We start from the raw sequence: 10,204 nt of genomic DNA on the forward strand, positions 1-10,204 counted from the left end.
TAGGCTCTCTTTCCATTCTCATTCCCTACTTGGCCCCATCCCAGATGACAGTTGTAGAAGATTTGTCTGTCCCAAGATTCCGGGATTATTTCTCTAGCACAGTGTAGTGGAAAGCATACTGGATTTGGAGTTGGGAAACCTGAGATCAAATCTAGCTCTGCTACTTGTATGATCTCAGTCAATTCACTTAATCTCTCTGGTTCTCCATTTCTTCACTGATAAAATGAGGACACAGAACTGATGATTCTATTATCAATTAGTCACTGGGCTAGTCACTAGAGATACAGAATCAAAAATAGACATCCCTGTTCTCAAGGAGCTTCTATTTTAATGAAAGAAACTAGACCCAGAAAGTCAGAGAGTTTGAGACAATGATGTGAATCCAGGACCAGGCAGGACAAGGCAGAGGAGAAAGCCATTTCAGCTGAAAGATGATACTTTCCTTTTTCATGAAATATTCTTGCCAACCAGGTGCTCATTTCCATTGTTTCTATGTTCCTGAAGAATTCCAAGAACCTCTGTTAACATTTAGTTATATCAGTCATGTCTGCCTCTGTGACCATATGTGAGGTTTTCTTGACAAAGATACTAGAGTGGTCTGCCATTGCTTTTCCAGCTCATTTGACAGATGAGGAAACTAAGGCAAACAAGGTTACATGACTTGTCCAGAGTCAAACAGCCAATATGTGTGTGAGGTCAGATTTGAATTCAGATGTCCCTGACTCCAGACCTGGTACTCTATTCACTGCATCACCTAATTAGCCCCAAAATACTCTAGAACCCTCTAAATCCAGAATTTCCCACCTCCTACTCAAATTACAGGATCATAGGTCATAGATTTAGATCTGGAAGGGAGCTTAAGAGATCATCTGGTCCAATCTTCATTTTAGAGATGGGGAAACAGAGACCCACAAAATAGTAACTTGCTCAAAGACACCCAGGTGGTCAATGGAAGAAATGGAATTTGAATTCAGGTCCTCTGACTCCAAACACTCTTTTAACTGTCCCATGTTGCTTCTATCCCTGGGTCAAATCTTTGATTGCCGTGACCTTGTTTCACACACCTTCCCCCCAAACTTGCACACACACACACACACACACACACACACACACACACACACACACACACACACGTATATATCTCGTCTCACCAGAGAAAATGGTGTGATAGGATTGTAAATTTAAAGATATAAGGGATATTAAAGACCAGTAAGTCCAACCTCTTCATTTTAGGATGAGAAAACTGTGGTCCAGAGAAATTAAATGACCTGCTCAAAATCACACAGAGCCACACATATTGTCTGAGGGAGAATTCAAGCCCAAGTTTTCCTGATGTTTCCCAGCACTTTAATGACTGCATAAGAGAACCTTTCCTGAAGAAAGGGTCTAATAGAAAAGAATGTGCAGGTCCTGGATGCCTGAAACTTCCCATGCTTTACAGTTCCCCCCACCCCACCCAGAGCCAACCTCATCCGTTAGAGCTTACTTTGTCATTATTCTTATCACTACAGAAGAACATGGCTATAATGCAGCTCATTACTGCATGGATTCTATTGCACTCCATCAGATCTTGTTCATTTAAATATCACAAATCAGTTAGCCTATAATTAGGTGCTAGGGCCCATCCCTGACACTTGGAGCAGGCACCATTGGCTCACTAACAGCTATAATGACCTCTGAATGGCTCCCTTGGGTCAGCCCTATGACCACCCCAGCCCATGATTCTGTCTCTAAGAGACAGGCTGTGGGAGAGTGACTATCACCCCCAGTGTCACCTTCATGAGTATGGATGTGCCCCCAAGAGTGCTGAGTTTCGAACTACTCATTATGAATCAATCAATTCAGAATTCAGAATTCAGCTCAACCCTTAAAATTCTCTGACATATACTTGGAAAGGGACCTTAAAGATCATTTAACCCTTTTAATTTACATGCAGAAAAACTGAGGCCCAGAGGTAAAGTGACTTGTCTAGGTCACAAAGGAAGTGAAAAAACAAAGCTGGGACTCCATACCAGGGCTCCTGGCTCTTTCTACTATTCCTTGAGGCTTAGTTTGGGGATAAGACTAGAATAATACATCTAGATTGGGAAGGAACTCCAGAGGCCATCTAGTTCAACCCTGTCACCTTGGATGAAGACTGGGGGGCCTGAGGAGGTTAAGTGACCTGCATCAGAGGTGGGATTTGATCCTAGAGCCTCTGATTGCAAAATCAGTTTACTTTTCTCTGAATCAGCCTGCCTCTCAATCTTACTGAGCCTAGATATTAACTAAGGTGTAAAGAATTTGCTTCAGAAGGAAAGAGTGGAACCCATATGGAAACCCTTCCAGGCTTTTTGTTACCAGCACTCACCTCTCTAATCCCAGCTAAACCCTATCTGAGATATCTGATGATGTTCTAGAACTAATATGTTGTTGTCAGTTATTTTCAGTCATGTCTCACTCTTCCTCACTCCTCTTGAATTTTTCCTAGCAGAGATACTTGACCATTTCACCATTTCCTTCTCCAGCTCATTTTACAGAGGAGGAAACTGAGGCCAACAGGGTTAAATGACTTGCCCAGGGTCACATAGCTAGTCCATGTCTAAGGACTAATATGAACTTTTCCCAAATAAGAGAGAAAAACCAGCAGGCCTCAGGAGCTAACTCGATGGCTTTGGCTACCACCACTTGGGGCTGATAACAGGCAAGATTCTGAGCTCTCTCTCTGGCTTCTGAAGGCCACACACCTCAGATGCCTACTGAGAAATAATCCAAACCTCCTGACACATCCCTCCCCTTCCTTCTGCCTCCTTTAGTCCCAGGGGCTCCTTGTGGAATGGGGAGATGGGCCCCTCCAGTGGCATCTCCTTCTCTAATCCAATTAGCAGATACCCAGTCTCCTGGCAGAAAAAAAATCTCTCTGAAGGAAGAAGAGGGCCGTGCAATGTCGTTAGCTTTATCATAATTACAAAACCCCCTCATCACCACTATGCTAGGACTTGCTGGAGCAGAGATAATTACTCAGGAGGAGGGATAGCTGCTCTCTTCTGGAAACTTCTGAAGCTAACTGAAAATTGGAACCAGCCTTGGCAAAAGAAGCCAAACAGTGGGGAGCAAACACAGGAAAGAAAATGTAGAATGAGATGGTCTCCCTCCAGATCTGGGCTGGGATGACTGGTCAGGTCTCTGTGCATAAGTCACAGAACTTCAGAGTTGGAAGAACCATAGAAAAATCTAGTTTAAGACTGTTATTTTATAGAAGAAGAAATAGGCCCAAGAGGTTAAGTGATTTCCTCAAGATTCACATAGGTGCTAAATGGCAGATCATGGATTTAAATCAAGCTCTTCCATGCCCTTAGCATACACTGGGGGCAAGAATAACACTGAGCTATAGTTTAACACAGGAGCAGCTAGGTGGTACAGTGAATAGAATGCTAGAGTCAGGAAGACATTATCTTTGTGAGTTCAAATCCAGCCTTAGACACCTACTTGCTGTGTGACCAAAGGCAAGTCACTTAACCCCAGTTTGCCTTAGTTTCTTCATCTTATAAAAATGAACTGGAGAAGGAAATAACAAACCACTCCAAGATCTCTGCCAAGATAACTCCAAATGGGATCAGGAAGGGTCAGCCATGACTGAAAATGGCTGAACAACAAAAATAGTTTAATAGTATTATTCCATAGTTATGTTTCAGAGGAAAAGGACTTGATCTGTAGTAAAACCTCCTTGATTTGAACATTAACTAGGAAAATTGTGGAATGAAGTTGACCTTTTCTTTATCTACATAAAAAAAAGGATTGTCTTGGCCAATAAATAATACAAGTAAGATACTAAGAACCATGTCTAACCTACTTTAAAAGAGTCAACTGTTTTTAATATTCCATTTTCTTTTTGGTCCAGACCCAGGATTTCAAATGTAGAAGGAACTACTACTAGTGAGCAATTTCCCCTACTATTACAGATACACAGTTTTCAGCAATTTCAATGCTTTTTGAGTTGCCTGGGCAACTCTGGCTTGGGTTTACAACCAGGTTGGCAGAAGCAAGACTTAAAGGCAAATCTTTAGAATATGGTGGCAGCTTTTTTTGTTCTGTGCCATACTCCTCCATAAATATGAATATTCCACTTACATGCCAATCATTAGAATTTTACCTTTTCCTTATTATCAAAGTATAACAAGATGACATATATGTCTAATATTACATACATAATATAATAATGTTATTAAAGTATATCTTCCCCAACAAAACCTGTTTGGGCCAGTTCAAGTCAATACACAATAACCTAAATGTTGTCTTGATTAAATATTTGTTAATTCAGACATCTCCAAATTAGACTGACTCCCCTTAAAAGTTAGACCAAATGAATATGGTGTGAACAGATTTCCAATGCCATGAAATGATAGGGCTATTGAATAAACTAAGCTACTGGAAACTTTAGCAGCTACTCATATCATACAAAATTATACTCATATCATACATAAAATCAAACAAAATCTGGCACTCAAGGACCTTGGAGTCCAGCCTTAGTCTTCCCGTCCAGTCTCATTTCACACTAGGCACCCATTTACTCTACCAAGATAGGTCTCACTATCTCCAGAAAATGTCTTACGAATTCTTGTCTCCAAGTCTTTGCCCTCACCTGGAATGGGAGTTTATTTAAATCCCACCCATGCTTTGAGGTCCATCTCCACTGAATATTCTCTGACCACCACAGTCCACAGTGACCTCTCTTTTCTAGGAGATCCCACAGCTAATAATAATTATAATAATAACAAAAAGTGCTGCATTTACATAGACCTTCATCCTTTCCTCACAACAACCCTATTGAGCAGGTAGCTGGCATTTACAGAGCCTTTGAAGGTTTGCATAGTGCCTTGCATACATTATTATTTTTTTAAAACCCTTACCTTCTGTCTTAGAATTGATATTGAATATTCATTCCAAGGCAGAAGAGCACTGAAAGCTTGGCAGTTGGGGTTAAATGATTTGCCCAGGGTCACACAGCTAGGAAGCATCTAAGGTCACATTTGAACCTAGGACCTCCCATCTCCAGGTTTCCAGGCCTTGTGCTCTATCCACTAAGACACTTAGCTGCCCCTGTTTTGCATACGCTATCCCAACTGAGCCTCCTGATATCCCTTTGGAGGTAGGTGCCACAGATATTATTTCCATTTCACATATGAGGAAACTGAGGCAGAGAGATTAAGTAACTTGTCCAAATTCCCACAGTTATAAATTCAATCCAACAAATGCTAATTGAGTACCCACTATGTGCCAGGTACTATACTAGATATTATTTGGTATCAGAGGTGAAATTCTAACTCAAGATGTTTCTGATTTAATAAATACATGAATCAGAAAGTTTTTATTAAATGTTTTCTTGCCACGCAGTGTGCTGGGCACTAGGAATCCAAGACAAAAATGACACAGTCCCTGCCCTCAAGGAACTTACATTCTTTTGGGGAAAACAACATGAATACAAATGAACAAGGGCATGCTAACCAATTCACAATAGGTACTCAAAAAATCCCTCTATTCATATACTTTTATTTTAAACTATATTATTATTTCCTCTATCACTTAAAAATAGACAATCAAAAGAAAAAATGTTCTGTAGACTCTGCTGACATCTGAGGTGCAAATGTTCACAATGATAAAGTCACAATAAGTTCTTAAGCCAGAGCTGGCTCCATCCCACCCCTGCGTGTCAGTAAATACAAACCCTATACAAAATAAAGGATTAGACCAGTGATTCCCAAAGTGGGCGCCACTGCCCCCTGGTGGGTGCTGCAGTGATTCAGAGGAGGAGTAATGGCCACAGGTGCATTTATCTTTCCTATTAATTGCTATTAAAATTTTAAAAATTCAGGGGCACTAAGTAATTTTTTCTTGAAAGGGAGTGGTAGGCCAAAAAAGTTTGGGAACCACTAGATTAGACAGACAAGTGAAAGAGGCAAGCAGCAGGAGGGATCAAGAAAGGCTTTTTGTAGGAGGAGGCACCTGAGCCAAATTTTAAAGAAATCTAGGAATTCTAAGAGACAGCGAAGAAGAGGAAGTGCATTCCAGGCAAGAGGTTTAGCTGATTCAAAAGCATAGGGTTAGTAAATTCATCATCATGTATAATGAAAGGCAACTGGGATGATTTGATTTAGATGCATGAGGAGCACATAGAATGCATGAGGAGGAGTAAAGCGGAAGAAGACTTTAAAGGGAGGTTGGAGTCAGATTGAGAAGGACTTTGAATGACAGAGATCTATAGTTTACCTTAGAGACAATAGGAGGTCACTGGAGTTCTTAGAGAAGATGGAGTTGCTTGGATTTAAGCTTTAGGGATATTTTTGCTTTGGCAGTTTATGGTGGATAAAAGGGAGTGAGGAGAGACCCCTGGCTGGAAGACAAATTATGAAGCTATTGGCATAATCCAGGCAAGAGATGCTAAGATTGTGAAGTAGACTGGTAGCCCTATGAGGGAAGAGAAGGGGATGGATGCATGAGATACTGTAGGAGTAGAAGTGATAAGACTTGGCAATTGATATGGACATGGGAAGTGAAGAAGTGTGAAGGATTGAGGGAGACTAGACCAAGAAGATGTTGTTGCCCTTTACAGGATCCTAGAAATTAGGAAGAGGAACAGGTTCAGAAGAATAGACAATGAGTACCATTTTGACATACTGAATTTGAGATCTAGGAAATATACATTTGGAAACTTCCAAAAAGCTGTTGGTGATGTGAGTCTCTAGGGCTCAAAATGTAGACCTGGGAGTTTCTTGCCTACAAATGATAACTGAACCCTTGAAAACTCATGAGATGACTAAGAAAGAGTGTAAGGAGAGAAAAAGAGAGGCTCAGGATGGAGGCTTGGAGTCTGCCCATCGCTAGGGATTGGGAAACAGAGGTTGGAGGCTGAGAAGACATTGGAAAGGTAAGAGAAAAAGCAAGAAAAGTCATGAAAGTAGCAAGAGGAAAGGGAGAAGAATATTAAGGATGGGGCATCAACAGCATCGAATGCTGAAAGAAGACAAGTAAGACCATAAGAGCTAGCAATTAAAAGATCACTGAGGGAGGAGGTCCAGGGTTCAAATCTAGACTCAGATACTTCCTAGCTATGTGACTCTGGGCAAGTCATTTAACTCCCATTGCCTAGCTCTTACCACTCTTCTGCCTTGGAACCAATATACAATACTGATTCTAAAACAGAAGGTAAGGTGTTTTTTTTTAATTAAAAAAATTTTAAGAGATAGAGATGGGCAGCTAGGTGACTTAGTGGATTGAGAACCAGGCCTAGGAATAGGAGGTCCTGAGTTCAAATATGACCTCAGTTAGTTCTTAGCTGTGTGGTCTGGGTAAGAACTAATATTTAGTATTGATTCTAAGATGGAAGGTAAAGGTTAAAACAAGAGAGAGAAAGACCATCAAGACTATGAAATGGAACAGGAAGAACAGCAACCAAAAAAAAAAAAAAAAAAAAAGGAAGCTGAATACCATGTAATTATAATGTCCAAGCTTGGCCCCAGAGGAGAGATGAGAAAATGTTCCTCCCTTCTTTCAAGAGTCTGGCAGCTATGGGTGTAGAAAAAAGCATACATACACTGTCAGATTCTGTTGATGTGTTGGTTTTATTTTTCCTTTCTGCTTTTTCTTTATTATAAAAGATTGCTCACTGGGTAAATAAGGAGAGAGGAATATATTAAGAGATGAAGTTTATATAAAGCCAAAAGATAATAATAATTTAAAAAAAAAGAAAAACCATTAGTAACTTTGAAGTGAGTAGCTTTAGTTGTTTTATGAGTGGTGTGAGTGAATGAATGAAAAGTGTTTATTAAGCATTTACTATTTACTGGGCTCTGTGTAAAATGAAGGGGATGCAAATACAAAAATATAGTCTCTGAATTAAGAGAATTTACATTCTAATAAGGGAAAATAACATATAAAAGGGAGTGGTGGCCCAGGAGGAGCAGTTTGGCTTGAGAAGTCAAAAAGCAGCCACAGGGCAACTGATTGGCATGTCTTTTCTAGGAGTGGTAGTGCTGGTTTGATTATTGTTGCAAAGACAAGAGATCAAATCACAAGGGTGAGAAGTGAATACGAGGAGAGATTAAAGATATTTTAAATGAAAATAAAATAAGAGGATAGTAGAAGTTGAGAAGGTTAAGAATTTTTCTTTTTGGAGATTTGTTTGTTAGAGGTTTAAACTTAAGGTTTTTTTGAGGATGGATGAGATCTACTTTTATTTGCATATAGCAGAAAATAGGGCAGTGGATAAACAGAGATTAAAGATTAGGTAATGAGAGATGGGAATGACTGTGGAATCAGTCTGCCAGAAGAGAATGAATTATGGGAGGAAGATGGATTAAAACTGCAAGTAAAACCAGGAATGGTGAGGATAATCTGGAGTTAAAATTTGGTAAGATATAAGCAGTGATTGAGAGAAAATGCAAGAAATTAGAGAATAGCAAAAAGCTGAACAGGTTGATGAGTCAATATTGGGAAGGGAGAAAAGTAATACCAGATGAGATGGCCTGGGAAAATGTTAAGGGATGAAAAGAGCTGGAGGTCACAGTGTGGAGGAAGGATAGGTGTGGGAGAAGTAAAGCCTAGAGAAAAATAGAATAACAGTAGATTATAGTAAGATAAAGGAATTCTAGAATGCTCGATCCTGGAAAGGGAACCCTCATGGGTGATAGAGATCAAGGCTGTAACCATTCTTGTATATGGCTATGGAATGGACTAAAGGAAAATGCCAAGAGAGTTGAGAGCATTAGTGAATTGAGGGATGGGGATGTTTGAGAGACCATCATGAATAGTGATGCATCTCTTTAAATAAGGTCAGAAGTTGGTGTGGAAAAGAAGACTGAGAGCAAGATATTAAACTCTTTGAGGAAGGATGGAGAGCCAACTTGATGGTCAGTTTGGTAACTTGCTACCAAGACGCAGAAAGGATAGCATATATCTCAATGGAATGAGAGTCAAAGGAGGACTCTAAGTTGAGCATGTCTTCCACAGTTTCATGAGAATCATTATCATCATTTTACAAATAATGATAATTCACATTTCCATAGTACCTTAGAGTTTGCGAAGTGTTTTCTCTTACAACAACTATATGGAGTTGGATAATCATCTCAATTTGACAGAAGAAACTGAGACATTAAATGACTTGCCTAGGGTCACACAGCTAGCATATTATATCAGGGTTGCTGGTTCTATCCTTTGGCCAGTAACTGCATAGAACTTTATGACCTCTTTTATACTGTGGTCTTTTTTGTTATTTATAGATTCCTCCACCCCTACTACTACTACTAAACTGTAAGCTCTGTAGCAACTAGGTGGGTCCAGGTCTCCTTTGCTAGAATCACCCATAGTCCCTAGCATAGACCCAGACATAGAATAGACAAATCAACAAGCTATTCTCCCCTTGCTATCTACCCTTTGGGAAGTCACACAGGGGCAGAAGAAGAACTTGGAGTGGACACTTAGATAAGAAAATAAGCCTTGTGTCCTACTCAAATTGAAGAGAAAAAGAATCAGTACAGGTAAGAAATTTCTCCCACCTCCCCCACTTACTCTTATATTCCCAGCTGCCCATACCCCATCTGTGCTCCCAGGACAGTGAAGGGAGGCAGACACAGGATGCCCAGGAGACTCACCAGTCGGTGCCCTCAGCCAAATACCTGGGCTGAGGCGTCTGTAGTTGATGGCTGAAGTCAAAGCCTGGATGCAGCCGGTGAGGGTGAACGGACACACGTTCCTGAGTCCGCCTGTGGCATAGACGCACTTGATTTAGGGCAAAGCTGCACATACTGGGACCCACCCCTACTATTCTCTCCAGGAATACAAGGACCCAACATCAGAGCTCCTAGTGCAGGGCCAAGTTCCTGTCTGTCCTTTCCAAGATCCCACAACTTCCAGGAAGCCTTACCAGAGGGATTCTACCCAATTCTTGCATTCTAAGTTTTCCAGTTACCTCAAAGATCCCCAGCTAATCCAGGCTTAGTACTTGGAGATTTCTCATAGATGGAATCTAGTCCCTTCTCTCTCTTCAATTTAGGATCACAGATTTAGTGCTGATCATATACCCTCAATTGTTTTTCAGTTGTGCTACAGTTTTTTTCTCTATTTCCTTCCTTTCTCTCTTTCTCTCTTCCTTCCTTCCTTCCTTCCTTCATTCCTTCCTTCCTTCCTTCCTTCCTTCCTTCCTTCCTTCCTTCCTTCCTTCCTTCCTTTC

General features: G+C 40.6%; 1 protein-coding gene across 1 annotated transcript in view; it reads right to left on the reverse strand.

Annotated features, from left to right (window-relative positions):
• The window catches only part of RNF165 (ring finger protein 165), a 182,526-nt gene that overhangs the window by 19,497 nt on the left and 152,825 nt on the right, over positions 1–10,204 (reverse strand). The window contains 1 exon segment of the mRNA XM_044681645.1: positions 9,623–9,737. Within this exon segment, the coding sequence (XP_044537580.1) occupies positions 9,623–9,737 (115 nt within the window).

This window comes from Gracilinanus agilis, chromosome 1 (genome assembly GCF_016433145.1).
Source record: "Gracilinanus agilis isolate LMUSP501 chromosome 1, AgileGrace, whole genome shotgun sequence".
Taxonomy (NCBI): Eukaryota; Metazoa; Chordata; class Mammalia; order Didelphimorphia; family Didelphidae; genus Gracilinanus; species Gracilinanus agilis.